At 45.4% G+C, this 22356-nt stretch overlaps 1 protein-coding gene and 2 long non-coding RNA genes across 4 annotated transcripts; all 3 read right to left on the minus strand.

Moving 5' to 3' along the window:
* Positions 1–3658: 3658 nt before the first annotated feature.
* Positions 3659–5170, minus strand: LOC146760302 (obscurin-like). Its single transcript, XM_085551407.1, has 2 exons — positions 4410–5170; positions 3659–4017 (listed from the first exon to the last, which is right to left on the minus strand). Exons 1-2 carry the CDS (start codon positions 4618–4620, stop codon positions 3659–3661), a joined length of 570 nt encoding a protein of 189 aa, XP_085407533.1. The 5' UTR covers positions 4621–5170.
* Positions 5171–6387: 1217 nt separating this feature from the next.
* LOC146760303 (uncharacterized) lies at positions 6388–7756 on the minus strand. Its single transcript, XR_014947619.1, has 3 exons — positions 7683–7756; positions 7096–7434; positions 6388–6455 (listed from the first exon to the last, which is right to left on the minus strand). It is a non-coding gene; the product is annotated as an uncharacterized LOC146760303 (long non-coding RNA).
* Positions 7757–13611: 5855 nt separating this feature from the next.
* On the minus strand, positions 13612–19869 carry LOC146760304 (uncharacterized). Of its 2 annotated transcripts, XR_014947621.1 has the most exons (5): positions 19672–19869; positions 19292–19397; positions 18826–18932; positions 18253–18377; positions 13612–13762 (listed from the first exon to the last, which is right to left on the minus strand). It is a non-coding gene; the product is annotated as an uncharacterized LOC146760304 (long non-coding RNA). The 2 variants fall into 2 exon arrangements; XR_014947620.1 differs by lacking the exon at positions 19672–19869 and having other exon boundaries at positions 19292–19663.
* Positions 19870–22356: the final 2487 nt, after the last annotated feature.

Here is a 22356-nt window from a genome sequence, read left to right on the forward strand (position 1 = left end):
TGCCTGGACTTCATATGGGGTAGTATGACATCACAAAGGGGTGATATGATGTCACAAAGGTGCATTATGATGTCAAAAAGGGGCATTATGACATCACAAATAAGCATTATGACGTCACAAAGGGGTATTATGACGTCACAAATGATCGTTATGATGTCACGAAGAGGCATTATGACATCACAAAGGGGTATTGTGACGTCATAAAGGGGCATTGTGATATCACAAAGGAGCATTATGACATCACAAAGGGCATTATGACATCACAAAGAAGCATTATGATGTCACAAAGGGGCATTGTGACGTCACAAAGGAAAGACATTATGTCATCACAAAGGGGCATTGTGATATCACAAAGGAGCATTATGACATCACAAAGAAGCATTGTGATGTCACAAAGAAGCATTATGATGTCACAAAGGGGCATTGTGATGTCACAATGGGGCATTGTGACGCCACAAAGGGGCGTTATGATGTCACAAAGGGGCATTATGATGTCACAAAGGGGCATTATGATGTCACAAAGGAGCATTATGACGTCACAAAGGGATGTTACCATCACCCTGCGCCCAACTTCTCTCTCCCTCCTATTGGCTCCCTCTCCCACCAATCCCCGATCTCCCCTCCCCTTAGGCATTGAATTCTCTTCTCACTACCTCCTCCTATTCCTTCCCTAGGAACAGAAACCATTCAGATTCTACAGCAAACTACAGCATCTGCACTGCAAGAGCACACTGAACCACCTGCAACAGTGAAACATGGTTTTGGAGAGTGGGTCTGAAAACACACCTTTAGACAGCTGTCTCCCTGTAGCCAAAAGGAAACCAAGCAGCAAAAGAAGAGTCCAGCCTGAAACATGCCCATGCTACTAGCCCAGGTTTTTCACAGTCAATGCAGAATCCATCCTGTTCTTGAGGTAACAAATGACCAGTGGGTCTCCCCTTGCTCCACCCCTTCTCCTTCAAAGCCAGAAAAAGAAAGAAAAAACAAGCAGAAGAAACCCAGACGTACCTTTCCACACACAGAGCAGAAAGTGGAACAGCAGTTGTCTCCTTCCTGAGACATGGTGGGAAGCATCCCAGAGGAAGCCCAAGTTCTTTGCTTCTCTCCACAGGGACTTCAAGCACTCTTGGCAAGAGCTGCTTTGGTTCTTTCTTCAACTGCTTCCAGCACCAGAATCTCCTTTGGAAAAGGATCCCTAAAGAAAGAATCAGCAAATGAAAAAGAATGAGCAATAACCACTTTCCCAGTTTTCTTCTGACATGCAATTTACACTCTCAACTCTGGCAGGGTCTTAAAATCAGCTGGTTACAAGAACTGTCCCAAAATATATCCAGCTTCTGTACAGCTGCCGTTATTTCTGACAGCAAGTGTAATCACAGAATCATAGAATGGCCCGGGTTGGAAGGGACCTCAAGGATCATGAAGATCAATCGCCTCCCTGTCCCTGCTGGCCATCCCCTCTTCTGATGGAGCCCAGGGGACCATTTGCTCTCTGAGCTGCAAGAGCACGCTGATGGCTCACGTTCTGTTTTTCATCCACCAGGACCCCCAGGTCCTTCTCTGCGGGGCTTCTCTTAAGGACTGCTCCTCCCAGTCTGTAGAAATGCCTGGGATTCCTCCAGCCCAAGTGCAAAACTTGCACTTTGCTGTGTTCCACCTCATTAGATTCACCTAGGCCAACCTCTCGGTTGAGCTCCCTCTGAATGGCATCCCTTCCTTCCACTGCATCAGCCGCACCACTCAGCAAACAGCAGAGGGTGCACTCCATTGCATCATTGGTGTCACTGACAACCATGTAAAAAAGCACTGGTCCCAAGAACTGGTCCTGAACACCTCCAGGGATCCCACCACCTCCCCGGGCAGCCTGTGCCAGTTAATTCTGTGGGCAGAACTGCCAGTATGAAATATTATGCTATCGTGACAAAGAAAGAGAAGAAAAGCAAGACTAGCTGACAAGCCTTGGCAGGGTGTTCTGCTCTCCTTAAATTTATACCCATTATTCAATTCTCTTTGGAGCTGTCTCCATGCCTCTCTGGAGTCTGTTCTTTGAGAAGAAGCAATTAAGTAAGCTCTCCAATGCCAAAGTGCATACACTACTCCAGGGCTTTCTCGTCTCTCCATGGATCAACAAGGGTGACAAGCCAGTAGAATATGATGAAGAGCCTCATGCATACTCAGTGTAAAAAAAAAAAAAAAGGCAATTGTTGCTGGGAAGAAGGTGCATTTGCATTTGTGTCATCTGCAGAGGGTACTGCAGAAATGGAAAGTCTTCCACTGGAGCAAACAAAGGGCTCTCATTTATTGCAATCAAGGCCCAGCGTGTGGATCTCAGAGATCAGACCTACACCCTGCAGCAAAACAGAGACCTGCGTGGGAAAGTTCAGTTTCTCTCTACATCTGTGTCAGAAAAAGCCCACCATGGAATGACAGCTAAGTAAACATCCCTGTGACTCTTCACAGGTCTCTTCTACACTTGGGATCACTGCTACAAAAAGAGCTGTTGACATCATCTCCCGTGGCCAACCTGAGAAAAGAGCAGGAAGGCTGGGATGCTCTTTTTCCTATCTTTCCCTTGATTTCCTCTGGATCTTAGGGACGAATCACAGGACAGAACACAGAAATCAAATGGCTCTACAAAGCAGATTGGCCAGTTCAAGTCAAAACAGCCACTGAAAACACCCCAGATGCTGTCTGACAACAGCTGGACTGTCGGGGAGTCAGGTGAATGCAGTCTGCTGGCCCTGGGCAGGAAGAGCACAGCCCAGACTATCACATACCTTTCACTGAAAGCTGATAGAGCATTTTATCCCCCTCACAGATGCACTGACAACTTCCAGCATCATCCATTGAGACGCTGTGAATTTTCAGGGTGTGTTTCTTCCCCACAATTTGCAGTTCATAATTATCACTGGCCTTGAGCTCCTTCCCATCCTTCATCCACCCCACAGTAGCGCCTGTGTCTGAAAGCTCAGCCTGCAATTTGGCTTCCTCATGCAGCCGAGCGGAGATCTTTTCTACATCTTTGCTCTTATTGGTAAATCTCACTGCAGCACCTGTCAGGAGCAAAGACCTCGTTATTTCAATTTAGATCAGGCTAACGTGGTCAATGTTTCCTGCAACATCTCTGAAAAAGTATCACCTTCTGTTCCTGCACTCATCATTGTGTCACTGCTGAGCAATTCAAGATATTTCATTTGGTCTTCTTGCCGGATTTACTAAGTAAAAATCAACCAAACATCTCCTTCTACTGATTAATAATGCTCTAAACATGCTTCTGCAGAGGTTTCCACCCAATGACAAACAGGTCCTCCCATAATGAATGTTTATTTGTTCTATTTGGTCATGCAAAGCTGATTGATACAGATATTATTGGAATGATTGCTCCCCTACTTCTAAACTATTCCAGTGCAATCAGAAAGGCTGTCTGAACCTGGAGCTGAAAGTACTGCTCTATGGTGATGCAGTGGTAAACCTGCTGACTGAATGCACTGGCCAATACCTGTGAACTGCAGACATTCATCAGCTGGCATGAAGCAATCTGGTTCAGATACCAAGCAGCTGGGTAGATTGGCTTACCCTACACTCAGTGCTATCATGTTTAGGTCATTACCAGGACTCACGTCAGTCCATGGGATGCAATTTCAGGTATTTGGTACAGTCAGTGAATGCCTGCAGCCCCAGTTCTAATCAACAGATCACAGCAACTATGCCTTGACTGTAAGATGAAAGGAGAAGGATCAAAGCAAATACCTCTCACTCTCATCTTGCTGCTGACATCAACATTTTCGGCAACAAATTTCACTTCTGCTCCATCATCGTTCTTGGTGACGTCCTTTATCATTAGGCTGTGAGTAGTTTGGGTTCTCTTGATGATGCAGGTCTCACTTTCTTGTAAGACTTTACCATAGAGGTACCAAGTGCTGCAACACGTTGTTATAAGGTCAATAGTAAACATGGCATCCCCTCCAGGTACAGCTTCACCAGTTGTTAGGGGGGATTTCACAGCCAGGACTGGTTCTGAGGAAGAACAACATGTATGTCTTAATGCTCTTTAGATGCAAGTCTGGTATCTCATTTAGAGATGGAAGTTTAAATCATAGGGACATTTCTTCTTCTCCCTTTGCATGAGTGCTGGAAGAAGAACTTCTATGCTTCAAATCTGTTACAGGAAGTTCTGCCTCTTGCACATGTGAGATGTCAAAAGATAAGGATATTCATGTCTCTGTCACAGAAACAGAACTTGTATCACTTTAGTGGTAGCTGGAGGTTGATAGGAGAACTAGGAAGAAGGGAAAGCCTTTGGTGTGTTAATGCACTACTATCCTTAAAGTCAAAGGAAACATCTTTAGGGAACCAACACAGCTGCTCAGCTCACACTGACCCATTTCCATTGGGGTTTTTGTGCTTACCAAGGTGCACGCTCCCTGGGAATTCCAGAGACGGGCTCTGTCCATGTGCATTGACTGCAGACACTCGGAACTGATCATCAGCCTCTTCAGACAGATTGCTCACCGTGAACTCTGGGACGGGGACATGAGACTCGTGGCACCTCACCCAGGTGAAGCCAGTTAGTTTATTGCCTTCCACAATGTAGCCATCGATTGGAATGGGGCGTTGCATCTTCGGAGGGGACCATGTCAGCGTCACTGAGGTTTCTGTTTTATTTTTCACCACGGGGTCAGCTGGGGGCTGGGTGGGAGGTTTTCGGGGAGCTGAACAGAAATAAATACAGAAATATTAGCATAAGGTCATGTAGGCTGGAAAAGACCTTCAAGATCAGCAGACTCAACTTTCAGCATGACCTACTGAGTCCCACCATTAACTACTGTGGTACCTGAGGACATACATGAAGCTTATTCCTGCAGGTATTTGCATAGTGAATATATTCACCCTCTGGTTGCTTTGGAACGTTTTAGAGGTTAAAATCCCATCAGACTTTTTCACTGTGTGCAGCCACTGATACAGGCAGGAGGCTGGGCATTACCTGATGGGCTCTGGTTACAGACTACTGACACAGTAAAGGATTGAGTTCATTTCATTTTGGCCATCAGAAAGTTTGGTGTCTGGTTTAAGTCATCCATCTAGACTCCAATTATCATCATATGGAGAACAGCGCATTTAGGAGAACTCATCTCATCTTAATAAACCTGAATGAAATCAGAGCTCCCTCTGAATGGCATCCCTTCCTTCCACTGCGTCAGCCGCACCACTCAGCAAACAGCAGAAGGTGCACTCCATTGCATCATTGGTGTCACTGATAACCATGTAAAAAAGCACTGGTCCCAAGACAGACTCCTGGATGACACCACTTGTTATCGGCCTCCACCTGGACACAGAACCATGAATCACCACCCTCTGTCTGTGGCCTTTCAACCAATCCCTTATCCACCAGGTGGTCCACCTGTCAAATCCACATCCCTCCAGTTTAGAGATAAGGATGTGGTGGAGGGCCATGTCAAAGATCTTGCTCAAGTCCAAGTCAATGACATCTGTTACCTTCCTTTTGTCCACAAATGCCATCACTCCATCATAGAAGGCCACCAGACTGGTTCGGCATGGCCTTCCCCTGCTAAAGCCACGCTGGCTGTCTTGGATCACATGCTCATTCCTTATGTGATCAAGCATGTCTTTGAGGCGGATCTGTTCTTCACCATCTTCATCACAGTTACACATTTGAATCAAATAATTGGTGTTCCTGTCACGAAGAAAACCTCTTTGTCTTCTACTCCTGCTGCACTTCTGTGCTTTCACCAGAAGCAAAGGGAGAGGCCACCTCCTAGATCCAAATCTTAAGAAACCAACACCCAATAGGTGTCATCTGAAGTAAAATAGCAGAGAAATTAAGATGACTCTTCTGCATCCAGCTTGGATCACTCCCTCACTCAGGCACACCACCATCAGATCAAGGAGATGCTGCCTTCAGCTTTGAGACTGTATGGGAAATCACAGCTTGAACCTCTGATTAATCAGCTGAGGCAAGTGTTGGGTCAGCTGCGGGAGCACAGGTGAGAGTAATCTAGCTGTGCTCCCAGAAGGGGTGGACCTTGACTCCACCTCCTCTGAGACCTCATTTAAAGGCTGACCACCACTGAGGCAGAATCTCTTGGAGATTGCTCCCCAGTTGAGACTGCCTCAGCTTTCTGGTCAAAACATCGACATTGGTGAGTTTTCCTTTGCTAACAACCTTTGACTATTTACCACCATCTTGGTTAACATCTTTTTATTAGCCACCCTTACAGAGACCATAAGGGTTTGGGCTTCCAAACTCTCAGCAAGCATTTGGATCAGACAGCTTCCTGCTGGGGAGCCCCCTGCATCACTGCTGCCTCCTTTCGTACTGGACCTGCAGATGCTTCAGAGCTCATTAGCATGGACTTCCTTCCTCCCCTCAGCAGCTGCTCCTGCACTCACCTTCATTCCTACTCAGATACCGGCCGCTTCCAGCACCAGCTGACCTGCAAGACACAGAAAGGAAAGGTGGGAGTCATGCAAACGCAGAAGCCCAAGGCTGCGTCACCACCACGTATGGCAGCCTCGGGAAGTCAGCTGCAACTACAGCCTTTGTCAGAATGGAAACAGGAATCGTCAGTTAAGTGTGACCTCTGAACTCATTGCCACCATCAGAAACAGGCACTGAAATCGCTCACTTCACTGCAGCTGGTTACCTCCAAATTCTTTTACTTTTAGGAAAATGCGAACACGGAATTGAAGGACACTAGAAAAGTGACATCTACTTCCCCGTAGGTGGTTAAACTTGGAAGCAGGACTTGAGCAAGAAAAGCTTCTCAGCTCAGAATCACAGAATTATCAAGGTTGGAAAAGACCTACAAAATCATCTGGTCCAACCATTGCCAATACTTCCCGGATAAATCATATTCCATACATCACATCCAAACGTTTCTTGAACACTCCCATGGTCGGTGACTCCACCACCTCCCTGGGCAGTTCATTCCAGTGCCTGACTACCCTTTCTGAGAAGTAATATTTCCTAATGTCCAGCCTGAATCTTCCCTGGTGCAGCTTAAAACCATTCCCTCTAGTTCTATCACTGATTACTCGAGAGAAGAGGCCAACCCCCAGCTCACTACAACCTACCTTCAGGAAGTTATAGAGAGTTATAAGGTTTCCCCTGAGCCTTTTCTTCTCCATGCTGAACAATCCTAGTTCCCTCAGCTGCTCCTCGTAAGGTTTGTGCTCCAGACCCCTCACTACCTTCGTAGCTGAAGACGTTCCAGAACCGCAAGGTTTTCTTGCATGGAGGGGCTCAAAACTGAATAGGTCAGACCTCCTTCTCTCCATCATTGCTGTCACGTGGAAGGCTGTCCTTGAAACTGCAGTGACTCATGCATCCTAACTGCACTCCATTGATGGAAGCACACCAGGCATCATCGCTACTTGCCGGTGGGTTCCTGTGCTGGCAAGGGATAGATTCACCTGAAAGAGTAGATACACAGCAGTTAGTCTAAACTTTCACTATCCAAGGAGGCAAAGGCTTGGTGCTGCCTGTCAAGCAGGCTTCAAGCAGCTTGCGAGACTCATTTGGGAAAGACAGGAGTCAACCAAAGATGTCAGGCACGGGCTCGAATGTAGGAATACAGAAAGAGGTACAAGCCCACTGAAAGCATGAATTCTACCTGTGTTGCTGACAAGCAGCTTTTTGAAAGCTGGATTTTCACCCTTACCTGTCAGGACCACGACTTCTGCTTCCCTGGCACTGCTCTGCAGTTGGCATTTGGCCACAGGGGATGGTTTGCCCCGGAATAAGCAGGAACGCCAACTGCCAGCTGGTGATTCCTTCCTCTTTCTGGGAGAACATGGTCTGGAGAGAGAAAACAGCATGTTGTCAGTCGTGGTGCAGGGTGAGTGACAAGCTGCACCGAGCCCTTGATGACAGTTGCCTGCTCCTGGCAATGCCTGGTTTCTGCTGAAACACAGCTTAGAAAAGCCCTCTGTTTCAAAGATTCATTCAGAGATGCTTCCATTCCTACAGCTTAGCCCCCAAAAGTCCTGCTGGCTACATTCCTCTCAACCATTTTGAGCAAGATGCAGAGCATGTGAGCAAAGGCTCAGCAGCAGGAAAGGACAGGAGCTGGCAGGTGTAACTGCTTTCTGAGGAACCGTACAGTTATAAGGGAAGCTCAAAAGCATCCCTGACTCTTACGTTAACACCTCCTCGGCCTCAGCTCACTGCCATCTTTAATTTCTAGTGCCAGCAAGTCTGACCAACAGCTCTTCTTACAGGAGAAGTGCAATTGGTTTCAGGTGCGTGGCCCTGAAATCTGGAAAACCCCAGCGTTTCCAGGTACAGGCAGCACAGACCAAGATAGACACTAGCGTGGCTTTCTGCATCTTGTGACTGCCTGCCCAACCAGGAAGGAAAGGCACCTTGTGTGGCTCCACTGAGCCCGTAGGGCAACTGTGTGTAAGTTGAGTCCTTGGAGATGTAACGGACAAAAAGTAAACCAATAAAAATCACCCAAATAATGATGATGGGGGCTGGAAAGGGAATTCCTCTTTCTTTATCTTTCAGATGGAAAATCAATGATTGCGTCGAAGTTCCTCAGTACAGCTGCAGGCCCTTCCTCCGCTTGTATCTTGCTGCTCTGTGTTGCAACAGGAGAGCTGCTCTGGCCTCTCCTCTCAGCCTGTGCCTCCTGCACGGTGAGCAGCTTTGTGGATGGAGACACCCACACAGACTTGGGCCCAGGCAGAGAACTGTGCCCTGCAAGGGAAAAACACAGGTGAGACGGCGGAGGAAGCAACAGCACAGCCATCCCAGTACTGCATATCTCTCAGAATTGCTCATCCGAGCCACTGGAAGTAGAGGAGCTCAAAATAACCGTGTGCTCAGTGGTATGCTTGTGGCAAAGGGCACAGCCACAATTAAGAGCAGCTCACTGTATCAAAAACAGGCAAACAAAAATCCTAGAAAAACTAGGGGGCTGGGATTCCAGAAAGCTTTGCTGCCACATTTCAATCAAGCTTCACCTGCTGGCAAAAAATCTTAACAGCAGTGATGGTTTTCTCCAAGTAAGGCTTGTGTTTGGACACACTAAGGATCCAGGAATGGGGCACCATATTCTAACCTAAGCCCAGAAGCCTGCTGTCTCCTCGACAGTAATAGAATTTTCAAAGGTCTTGGAGAAGACCTGGATTGGATCAAGGTGCCAGATCAAGATCAAGCTAATGGAGGAAGGTGCTCACCTGCTCACTCTCCCACGACTGGTGTGGATTCGGAGCAGAAGATGACATCTGTGTGGCTGATGAGGAATTCCACCACAGCTGACTGAGTCTGCAGCTCCATGCAGGCAGCTTCAATGGCGCAGAAAGATTGGCTCTGCTGGGATCTGAAGAAAAGGCAGATCTTACAAGTCATTTCCCCAAGGTCATTTCCCCAAGTCTGAATTTCTGTAGCCAAAAACTGTCAGGTTGGGCTCTGGAGACTTCCGCAGTGGGCAAACAGCGATGCCACTGACGAAATTATCCTGGATCATCAGGGACACAGCAGTCCCAGCTAAACAAGTGAGTAGAAACTGTCATCTAGAAATTGTGCCCCTGGGGTTGGGGGAGAGCAGAACTAAGCATCGTGTTGAAATGGAAAAAGAAGTTTACCTTAAGAGGTTTGGAACCCACTCTATCGCTAAGTTCTTCACGTGCATGTTTATCACCGAGCAGATCCCAGCCAGAGACACCAAGTGTCTTATTAAGTCCCATGGGGACAGTGCACTGGTGGTCAGCACTGAGGCAGACTTGATGACTTCCAAGAGGCATCTGGGGAACACAGAATCACAGAATGACCCGGGTTGGAAGGGACCTCAAGGATCATGAAGCTCCACTCCCTGCCTGGCAGGGCCACCTATCTTCCACATTTACTAGGCTGCCCAGGGCCACATCTAACCTGGCCTTGAACACCTCTACGGATGGGGGATCCACAACGTACCTGGGCAGCCTGTTCCAGGACCTCAGCACTCTCCTAGTAAAGAATCTCCCCCTACCACCCAACGTAAATCTTCCGTCTTTCAAATTAAAACCATTTCCCCTTGTCTTGCTATTATCAGCCCTTTCAAAGAGTTAACACCCCTCCTGATTATACACACAGCCTGTGCCATCAAGGCCAAGCAGTGCAAGCTCTGGGGGGCTTTACAGCCTGATTGCGCAGTGCAGCTCCTCGCAGCAGGCATTTGACTCCAAGTCCCCTTTGCTATTAACCCCATACTATCAATAGCAGGGAAACAGCAAAGGAAAGGGAATTCTCACAACCATTGTGAATAGCTTAAATAAGCACCTCCTGGCACCACCACAAGTGCCATCAAGTGAGAGGCAGGATGTGGCAAAGACATGCCTCATGGGGCTAACAGAAAGAAGACCTCAGAGCTGGGGCAATGCTGCAACCACTAGCCAGGATGGCCAGGGAACAGGTACGTGTCATTTCCAAGACACTGCCCTGAGCTTACCGAGAATTTGGCATAGAGATGCTTAGTCAGCAGAGGGCTCGGGAGCTCCCTGAAATACATCTTGCACAGGGAGCTCACGCTGTGAATGTCTCAGACACTGAGCTCGGGAACCTGCTCTGAATCGAATTCAAGGCTGCAGAGAAGGACACAGAATTGGGCAGAGGGCTTTGGGAAAGACAAAAACAAGTCCAAAGCCACACAAAATACAGTCAAGAAAAGGAAGGACCTCTGCAGAGCCTTCCATATGGTCTCACATCACAGCGAGAAGCAGGAGAGCTCTTGTGGCACAAAGCTTGGGGCAGGAGAAATCAAGGCTGCCTCTAAGATAGTGCTTGCAAAGAGACTTGTGCTCTAGATACCTCATACCTTCAGTGTTCTTCTTTGGACACATCTCAGGATTTCAGTGTCCTTCTTGCAGTGAGGGGCCAAGAACTGAACACAAAACTCAAGGTGAGGACTCACCAGTGCCAAGCATAGGGAGATGATTGATTCCCTGCTCCTGCGGGCTCCAACCTTCTGCATTCCAATTCCAATCTAAACCATTCCTGCTATGGTATTACTTGAATCCTCATTTAAGGCTGGACCTCAACAGGTCAACACATCAGAAATAACACAGTGTGCATCTGGAAGACGTGTCTCAAAGCCCAGAAAATCCAACTCAAAATCAAACTCTACCCTTGGTAGATTTACATCACGCTCTTTTCCTTGTGTGTGAGCAATACTTGCTCTTTTCAGATGGTACTATGAGCATGTGGCATCCCAAACACATAGTTAGCATCCGTCCATATCATTAAGGCTCTCGTCAAGGCAGTTATTTCAGCCTTCTGAGGGGTAGTCCCCACGGCTGATGGTTGTGCTTCCATTCCCTGCTCAGTAGCAGTTACTGCATGTCCTGCCTTACAGCCTCCTTGTCTCACAAAACTGCAGCTGCTGGTAAACCAGGCGTCTTCTGCATCTTCTAAGGGTTCGTCCTTCAGCTCCGACCGACCGGCTGCAATGTGCAGCTTCAGTTGTTTCAAAGCAGTCATGTCATCCTGGTTCTCCACCAGGGGAGTTCCGCTAAGGAAAGATACTGGGCTGGCAATAGTAGTTACAATTATTTCTATATCACCCTGCTCCACCAGGATGGCCTGGTATTTCGGGAATCTTTGGGGTGAGAGCCAATGTCCACCTTTTGCCTCCAATACAGTAAACACTGCATGAGATATTAAAACTGGTATTCTTTGGCCCACTGTAGATTTATAGGCTTCCTGAATATTGAGCACCAGTGCACCCTGGCTATCCCTTACTCACTTCAAGCTGTTTGAAGTTTACCATCAGTCCATAGCTGTGTATCCATGGTCGGCACCCTCCTGTCATTCCTGGCAACGTATGGAGTTCCTTGGCAGTTTGCAGCTCAGGGGTTGAGCAGATGGCTTCTTTCTTGGCAGTCCTTAAGGTTCAAAGTCCAGCTGTCATCTCCTATCCCAAATACGTCATTTGCTGCTGAGTTAGTTGTGCTTTCTGTCAACCAAGAAACTCAGCAAACTCTCAGTCTATTGTACACAGTCCTTTTGTTTTGGTGGCATCCACATGCTCCAGTAAAGTTCCACCCTAGGATGGAGGATCCCAGGTCTCAGGCTCACGAGTTGACCAGTTCTCAACAATCATTCAGCTGTTCTCACAACCCTGGGTAACACTGTCCAGGTTCACTGAGACTCTTCTTACTCTGTTAGGGAGAACAGATACACACAAGTACTGGTATGCTATCATGAGGAATTCAGTAGGTTACATTTAATATAGAAGCATGTTGCAATCAAAAGCACGCTTAAATAAAAGCATACCCTTTTCTTTCACTCAAAATAATAGACCAGAAAAAAATAAAAACAAAACCCTCATCATGAATGTTAAAGAAATTATCTACTAGATCTCGATGGGAAGTAGAAGCACATGCTAGATTTAGGAGCACAGCACTTGTCTCATTATCTGAATGCATCTCAAGGCATGATCCTTATGAAACTGTGAGAACTTCTATCATTAATAGACGAGTACCGTGCCCTGATATATGGTTAAACTGCTTGCAGTGCACTGTTAGATGTACAGGCTGGTGGCTGTATGTGCTGTGACCAAATAAACCCCACACAGAAATCTTTCAGAATATCAGGACCTACAAGGATTGCATTCATATTTAAAGTAAAAAATTCCTAAGCTACACATGTTCTAGGTTTTCATTTGTTAGATACAACATACCTTTGGAAGTAGGCGCCTGAAAGGGTATGCCTTCTACTTGCTTCTCTGTCTGACTCTTTGAAAAGAGCAGGAGCAGGAAATGCAAAGGGCAGCTCATTTCTTAACACTGACTCTGCATCAACATTCTCTGTGTTTGCACGCTGCTTAGATGCCACTTTTCTTGTCACTGGAGTTGACAGTGTGAATTCCATATCACCCAGTAGAGTATCATGCCTCAAATGCTGCCAGAGATGGAACAAAAGGTTTTCTGATCACAGCCGGAGAAGTTACTGTCAAAGAAATTCTAACAGCTGAGAAGGTCAGACACAATGCTTATAAAAACATCATACACTACTTGTCTATTGAACAAAAGAGTTAAAACCTCTGATTCTTTCCTAGAATAAGTGCGTTTCTTATAGACTCTCAAATGCCATTTTTTATTTGTTCATGTCAGTTCCCCATTTACGATTAACCCTCACCAGCTTATCTAAACATAACTATGAATTATCACTTGGTTTGGCTGCAAAATTTCAATTACTTCACTGTGGATTTTCTTGTCCAACACAGTAAGACTGAACTTCTTTCGGTACCTTTAAAGGTCTGTGTACCTTTAGCCTAACTCCAGAATCTTATGAACTGTGCCTCATCGCTTCCCATTGTGTTTTAAAATCCTCACTGACTCCTTTACTTGTTCCCTTGCTTGCTGTTTCTGTGCAAACCAAACACTGGAGTTAGGGTTCTCATTAAACCAACCATGGCCTACAGGTAGAAGGCACCAAAATTTATGCTTAACATACTTCTTTGCTCAATCTGTATCTCCCTTTGGTCAAGGTCCACTAGATACTTAAATATGGAGTAAGCACTAGATACAATGAGAAGCAGATTTCTGGATTAAGTGCTGTATTTTTTCTGTAAGAAACTAGCACTACATCTTCACACACCTGCTTTGTTCTCTGAGTATTTAGATCGAGCGGAGATTCTTCAAACACTGAAGCTACATCAGAAAATTCCATGGATCCAAACACATCTGGCACATGGCTGCAGTCTGGCACATCTTCATATGTCAGAGCCTTTTCAGACTGAAATGTTCCATTGAGATTCTTTTGCAGAATTAAAAGGAAGATTTCATCAGAAGATTTCATTACTAAAATCTAAATAAGATTGCTTTGCAAGTTCCAAACTATGGCTAACAGCTAATGGAAGCCAATAGGCCAGCAGCACCAACTTTTATATTATGTTCTTAATACTGTAATTGTGGGTTTGACATTCATATCAAGAGCAGAAGGGAAATTACTCTTAGAGCTTCAAGTCATCTTTCACAGCCTGTGTCAACAAGAGCAGCACCTCACAGCCTTTGGTTTGAAGACCCAGACCACAAGGCAGCTAATGATTTTACACAGAAATCCAGAGTTCAAGTCATTGTTTACTTTAGGGCTGCAATTCTACTGAAAGCCTTCAAGTTCATCACACTGAATTATCACTGGCACAACACATAACTCCACGTTACATATGTGATCACAAGCAACCTGGCAACTTCAGACAATTCCAAAGCACTCCACGTGTACTTGGCTACTAAAGTACAGAGAAAGGAATTAACATCAGAAACAGCTGCAGTCAAAACCATCTAAGAATCCAAGTCTCCAGGAAACAAGGAAAGCAAATCCTCTCCAGGACTGTGTTCTAAAAGGAAACAGATCAGAAAGGTGAGTTCTTCCCCCCTTTGACCACCCACTCATGTAACGTCCATGTCATTTCTAAGTATGCTGCCCAGACCAAGACTGAGGATGCTTCAGAAGAAGACCTTCCCTGCTAAGCCAAACAGAACAAGTAAGGTAGCAAAATATGTAGAGCCAAACAAGGAAAGGTGCTCTAAGAAGGTAAGCATCACAAGAGACCAACAGGAATGCTTACACAATCCAAACAATGCACAATGTCTGTTCCACAAGCTGCCAAGAGGAATGTGTGCAGTACTCACAGCGCACCATGTACATTGCTTACTGCAGTCAAACTACTTCGTAGGACCAGCCCAACCTACTAAAACATTTTAATGAGCAGTCCGAACTGTCTGGATCAGCACGGTTCACTTGGAAGGGACATTCAGAGATAAACCTGAAGAGGTGTGGCGACTGCACTATCTAAACCTTAAAGCATATAGGACCTTAAAGCATAAGCTTAAAGCATAGAAGCATGACCAGCAGGTCGAGGGAGGTGGTGCTGCCCCTCCACACTCCTCTCATTGAAACCCCATCTGGAGCACTGCACGCAGTTCTGGAGCCCTCAACACAAGAAGGACTTGGAGATGTTCAGGCAGGTCCAGAGGAGGGCCATGAAGGTGATCAGAGGGGGCTGAAAGCACCTCTGCTATGTGCACAGGCTGAGAGAGATGGGGCTCTGCAGCCTGGAGAAGACTCCAAGGAGACCTTAGAGTGGCCTTCCAGTATCTGAAGAGGGCCTACAGGGAAGGCTGGGGAGGGACTTTTTATAAGGGCAGGTAGCAACAGAATGAGGGAAAATGGCTTTACATGGGAAGAAGGTAGATTAGGATTGGATATTAGGAAGAAATGCTTTACTGTGGGTGTGGTGAGACACTGGAGCAGGTTGCCCAGCAAGGCTCCAATATGATTGCTTTGCAAGTTCCAAACTATGGCTAACAGCTAATGGAAGTCACAGAATCACAGAATCACAGAATCGTAGGGGTTGGAAGGGACCTCTAGAGATCATCGAGTCCAACCCCCCTGCCAAAGCAGGCTCCCTACACCATGTCACACAGGTAGGTGTCCAGGCGGGTCTTAAATATCTCCAGAGAAGGAGACTCCACCACCTCCCTGGGCAGTCTGTTCCAGTGCTCCGTCACCCTCACTGTAAAGAAGTTCTTCCGCACATTTGTGCGGAACTTCCTATGCTGTACTTTCATCCCATTACCCCTAGTCCTATCCCCACGCACTACTGAAAAGAGACCAGACTCACCACTATGGCTCCCACACCTCAGGTATTTATAAACCTGGATCAAGTCCCCTCTCAGCCTTCTTTTCTCAAGGCTAAACAGACGCAGTTCCCTAAGTCTCTCCTCATTGGGGAGATGCTCCAGGCCCTTCACCATCTTAGTGGCCCTCCGCTGGACTCTTTCCAAGAGATCCCTGTCTTTTTGTACTGGGGAGCCCAGAACTGGAAACAATATTCCAGATGAGGCCTCACCACGGCAGAGTAGAGGGGGAGGATCACCTCCTTCGACCTGCTGGACACGCTCTTTTTAATACACCCCAGGATGCCATTGGCTTTTTTGGCTACAAGGGCACACTGCTGGCTCATGGTTAATCTGTTGTCCACCAGGACGCCCAGGTCCCTCTCAGCAGAGCTCCTCTCCAGCAGCTCTTCCCCCAGCCTGTACTGGTGCATGCAATTATTTCTACCCAGGTGCAAGACTCTACACTTGCTTTTGTTAAACCTCATCCGGTTTCTTACTGCCCAGTCCTCAGTCCAGCAGAAAAAACTTTTATATTATGTTCTTAATATTCTAATTGTGGATTTGACGTTCATATCAAGAGCAGAAGGGAAATTACTCTTAGAGCTCAAGTCATCTTTCACAGCCTGTGTCAACAAGAGCAGCACCTCATAGCCTTTGGTTTGAAGAGCCGGACCACAAGCTAGGTAATGATTTTACACAGAATTCCAGAGTTCATGTCATTGTTTACGTTAGGGCTGCAATTCTACTGAAAGCCTTCCAGTTCATCATACTTCATTATCAATGGCACCACAGATACCTCACAAAGAAGCATTATGACATCACAAAGGAGCATTATGACATCACAAAGGGGCATTACGACGTCACAAAGGAGCATTATGACGTCACAAAGGGGCATTATGACGTCACAAAGGAGCATTATGACATCACAAAGGGGCATTATGACGTCACAAAGGAGCATTATGACATCACAAAGGGGCATTATGACGTCACAAAGGAGCATTATGACATCGCAAAGAAGCATTATGACATCACAAAGGGGCATTATGACGTCAGAAAGGGCATTATGACGTCACAAAGGAGCATTATGACATCACAAAGGAGCATTATGACGTCACAAAGGAGCATTATGACGTCGCAAAGGAGCATTATGACGTCGCAAAGGGCATTACGACGTCAGAAAGGGCATTACGACGTCACAAAGGGTATTACGTCGGCACAAAGGGCATTATGACATCACAAAGAAGCATTATGATATCACAATTTGGAATTATGACATCAGAAAGGCTCATTATGACATCAGAAAGGCTCATTATGACGTCAGAAAGGGGTGTTATGACGTCAGAAAGGGGTGTTATGACATCACAAAGGGGTGTTATGACGTCACAAAGGGGCATTATCACGTCACAAAGGGGCATTATCACGTCACAAAGGGGCATTATGTTGTCTCAAATGGCATTATGATGTCACAAAGGGCATTATGACGTCACAAAGGGGCATTAAGACTAAGAGTAAAGGTTGGAACAGCTTGTAGAATAGACCAATCTTCATCACTTCATCCTCCCATAAGAAAAGAGCAGCTGTAAAAAAGGACACAACTTGCAGGCTTCTACCTCCTTACCTTTCACTTCTAGAATTCTAAAACTAACTGAGAAGTATTAATACGCTGAGTATGGCCTAAGTAAGGCATATTTTCTATTCATTCTACTCCCAATCTCTTGGCCTCTTCATCTTGTACAACACTTTGCCACAGAACTGGGCAGTTCTGGGACACACAGCAGCAGAGGGGATTGTCTTAATCACCTTCCTCCCTATCTCTTTCTCTGCTCTTCAGAACATCCCATGCCTGCTTTCGGCTTCTGCTCACTGACACAGATCAGGTGATGAGGTGCGCAAAGATGAACAAAATCTATATAGAAGTTCCTTAGTAAAAATACTCCACAGCCACATTTTCACCTCGCTACCACTACATTAAAAAGGAGAATCCAATTAGTGGTGTGGGTCATTGATGTTGTTCCAGGGGGAACTGTGGCTGTTCCATGCCCACAGGGTAGAAGACAGACAGTCTTCCTCTAAGCCACATAAACAGCTGCTTAGTGCTCCCAAAGCGAATATCAGCTCTTCTGTTGAAACAAAGTGTCAAATCTAGGCAAGAAAGAACCGAGGAACTGAAGGAACAAAAAGGGTCCTTGAACACCAGTCCCATGGTTGCAAGTCACTATGCAAACATATTGAACCCAAAAGAACATCTGTCCTGCAGGCAACCAAAACCTGAGTTCCTTTTACTTAAGACCCACTGTGAAACATCCAAACACATAAACATGTGACAGTCAAACCACTGGCTGCCTTTTCATGACACAGAACAGTACTCCTGGCTTCCTGATGGAAGGTTGGGAACATGCAGCCAAAGGGACAGGATCAAAGGCCTCCCTGAAATCTAGAAAGATTACATCCTTTTCCTTCATACACTGAGTCGGTGGCCTTATCATAGAACAAGATTTGATGACCAAGACCGGTTGCACACATGCTCCCTCACCGATGTTTAGGCCACCAGACTGTTTACCCGGGCAGAGCTTCAGCACACAGAGGCATTTTGACCTGAACCTTGTGCTGAACTCTAAAACTTACCCCCAGGCTTCCTGACTGTGTGGTACTGGCACGTCCTGTTTGGGATGGAATTCTCAAGGGAATGTGCTTGCCACGAGCCTTCTTAGACTGAAGCAAGAGATAGGTTGCCACAACTGGTCGTAATTCTGCGAGAAAACAAGAGGATGTAGATCTCTTCAGAAACATTGTCAGTACAAAGAAAATTTCTGCATGTCTGCCATATTTTCCCCTTGATGTGCAACCTTCACGTCTGATCACATTAGGGTAGTTTCAGGCCTCAGCTGATTCACACAATATGTCTGAGATAAAGAAGCAGACTATTCTCATTTTTGCTTGAAAGTTAGTGTATTGTACAATTGCTGGAAGTGAAATCTAAAGCTGGTGCCAGAATCTCTCTACTGAAGTGAATGGCAAAGCTCCTACTAATTCAGTTTGCACAGCATTTCAGCTGGACTCCCATTTCTGGGGGCAAGTTCCAGCCCAGCTCCAAGGAGCATCGACATTCAGCTGGACTTTCAGCAGCTTTTTGACTACTATGAGAACCGTGGGTACAATGCTTGACAGACTCAGTGTAGTATAATAAGCTTGAATTACTTATCAGGCATTAGAAGTCCTTTGAGTTAAGACTGTGAAAATATCACAGACGTGAACGGAAGAACGTTTTTCCCTTGTAGGTCGATTGTTCTCTTTATTCCCTGTACCTAAAAAAGAAGTAACAGTGACTCCACAAACGATCTCGCCTAGATAAAACTTACATTTTACATCTAGTCTTACTAAGGTTATATGGAAATCTTAACAATCCTTCAAATTCTACCACTTTCTATTTAACAGAAAGACAACTCAATTGCAAGAGACAACTTTCAGATTCAGTTTAATGCCAGAGTACCCATCATGTTTTAAATCTCTTCTACACCTTGGAATGTCATTATTGACATTTATACAGCATCTCTAGCAGCACTCAGTTCAGCTTTTCCCATTTATTTTCAAAAGTTACTGGAATTAATTCATTTTCTGAAGTATTTGTGAACTGTAATTCCCCAAATTTGCTTTGTTGTCCTACCTGACGTGTTGATATTTTCCACCTATTAGTGAAATATTTCAAAGCAGGGAGTTAAGCCAGCATGTGACATCTGCTGTTCATCCATCAGTTTCTGTTTTGAGTCTGCCTGGACTTCCAGAGATTCATAAGGATTTCAGCATGGTAGAATATAACAGAAAGGCTGAGAAAACACAATTAAAGGAGAAAAAAGGAATAAATGTGAACTTCAGAAATGTAGTTATTAGGTAGACTATGAAGTTCTGCAGTGGTACCTTACCTCTGAAAGGTGTGAAATATTTCATGTTTGAGAATAAGTGAGTGTTAGAGTCTGTTAATACAGTAAGGTTATTTACTGTAGTAGCGGGCTTAAATACAGAGAATTACTGACATACGTTTATTACCTCTGATGTTAATGCTGATCTACTCTCTCTTCTCTTGTTGTGAAACACAGAAAGCTGTTACACAGTCTTCATCAAGGTGTCCCAGCTGCACGAATAAGACCTATACTGAGGAAACAGCTTTCAAGTCATCTCACAGCCCAATCTCACCGTGGTAGTGTTCTGCTGTGCAGCAGTCAATAATTAGCCATGATTTCAGATTCTTTTTAAAATAGTTAGTGTTATGGCTACATATTACAAGGAGTAAACAGAAAGAGTCATCCAACTTCAGCAACTAGTCCCTCTGTGGCAACAGGTCCTGAGTTCTGAATTCAAGTACAAAAGCCTGTCAGCAGATGAGACCTTTTACTAGAGCAGAAGTGCCGCTTCTATCTCTTCTTGATTCCTAGTTCCATGGCGTGCACAGCATGCTGTGCTGCATGCACAGCACAGCTGTTCTTCAGAGCAACAGTGGCACCCAGTGACCAACAGCAGCCATTGTCTGCAAATACACAGCAACTTCCCAGGATCTGCAGCAACAATCTCCCCACACACTCCACTGCACACAGACACTATGACCCTGATTAGACTCAAGCAGCAGACTGAAAACAAGTCAGAGTTTTATATTTCAAGATCTATAATGTGTGAAATTCAGTTACACAACAGTGCCAAGGTGCCTGCGTTTCAAGCAACTTTCAGATCACAACCATGTAAAATAAAAACAAATTCAGTGCAGAAATAGCAAGCCTGTAACTTAATACCCATGAGATTATCAAGTTTTTACTGCATTCTGATTAAGTTCTCCGAAAGGAAACACAACTAACTGTTGAATTCTGAAGGCAATCTGTGGGGTCCTACATTACCTCCTGATTCTGGAAGAGGAAATTCTAATAGCAAATGCAGAACTTTGATCTTTGTAGACATGAGAAGAGCTGGCATTTAGGAACATTCATTTCAGGGAAATCAAATGATGTGTCTATATTTTTACTACAGATAGTATAGGGAGCAGCCAGTTGAAGAACCAGATACAAAAAATCCAGCCCATTGGCAAGAAAATACTTCTCCTTAAATTCTGTATGCTATCATGGTACAGAATTAGGCTACAGTGCCACATAGGCCAACCAAGCGTAGAACCAAATCCACAAAATACTGGTAGACAAAGCAGCAAAAACAGGGACAATATTCAGCAGACAGGCCTTTCTACCCACAGCTCAGCATGTTCTGCCATCCGAAAAGCAAGGCCTCTTGTCAAGCTCAGCTATTTCCCTTCTCAGTGTATTCTAGCACCACTGATACCCACTGGTATCCTCCTGTAGAGTGCCATCATATTGTCATCATCCAAAGGAAAAACCCACACAGCAGAGCATACAGCAGTACACCCATGCTCCAAATATCCGCCTGAAAAACAAAAAGACAAGCTTACAAACCTGAAGCACCTCAAATGGCTTCCTGACAGACTGGATTGTCTGCCCTTGCCAAAGCCCACATATAGCCCATGAAAAGCTGGCTCTTTCCCTCAGGAAATAAAACCTTATTGTCCCAGAGAAAGCATATAACCCTCATTCAATTGCCCTTCCACTCAGCTTAGAGCACTACTAAAACCAGCATCTTCACCTTAGCTCATCACACTGCTGCAGTTCCTTTTACAAGGATTTCACTGCAAAAATGAAATCAAAGCCGTCACAAGGGATTTAGCACAGTTACGTGTTACTGGCTACGAGAGCTGTCAGCACAGTCACCTGTCTGGCTTTGCTGCTGTTCTATTTATGTATAGGCACAACAAGGTTCAGACACCTCACAGTGCAATTCTCACTTTGACTGTAAAGAAAAAGGAGGCTTGAAAAGCAGTGTGTGGAAAACAAAGAAACAAGAATTAGAACAACAGTGGGGCCATGGCACTTGTAGGAATTGCTCCGTCTTTAACAGCGATTCAAGAAGGATGAGGGCATTCCAAACCAGACCAGTTTGGACAGATTAACAACTGCAAGTAGTGGGTTCCAAAATTCCAGACATGAAATCAAAGCTGGAAAAACTCTTTGCATTTACATCTCTCAATTTTTAGTACATTGTGCATTACAGTGCAAACAAGTCTTCACATACAACTTGGAAGCTAAAGACAAGTCTGACAAAACAGACTGCACAGAAATGATGGATAATGAACAGAGCAAATTGCTCTTTCAAAAACTTAGTAATAGAAAGAGATCTCTGAAGTTGCTGTTCTGTAGAGCCCCAAAGCAGTCGCTTGAGGCAGTTCAGGATTAGCCTGAGACAAACCAGCCAGCTGTGTGAACTGAGACCAATTGCACTTTTCTAGTCTGTGGCCACTGACAGCTTCTGAGAGCTACCAAGCGATGCAACCTAGCAGAATTCAGAAGGGAAACCAAGAGAGCCTACCTGAGCTCCACTGCCTTGAAATGCTCTGTGGAGAGGGAAGGGAAAGAGGGGAAAACAAACACCGCTCTACATCCCTTTGAGCCAATATACGCTTTGCCCTGGATTAGCTCTGGTCCTGCATAAGCTGGGCTTCCACAGCATGTGTTCAGGTGGTAATAAAGGCCTGCCTGGAATAACACAAAAAATAGAGAGAAATGTTTGCTTTAACAGAGTTTATGTCTTCTGATCATAACACTTCAGAAGCCTCAGAGGCTTCTTCTCCTGTGTATATTTTCATTCATCTTATATTTTGCTTTCATTCAATGTGACCTCTCT

The sequence above is a fragment of the Coturnix japonica genome, chromosome 6 (assembly GCF_054131305.1).
Source record: "Coturnix japonica strain WE chromosome 6, WE-NBRP24, whole genome shotgun sequence".
Classification (NCBI taxonomy): domain Eukaryota; kingdom Metazoa; phylum Chordata; class Aves; order Galliformes; family Phasianidae; genus Coturnix; species Coturnix japonica.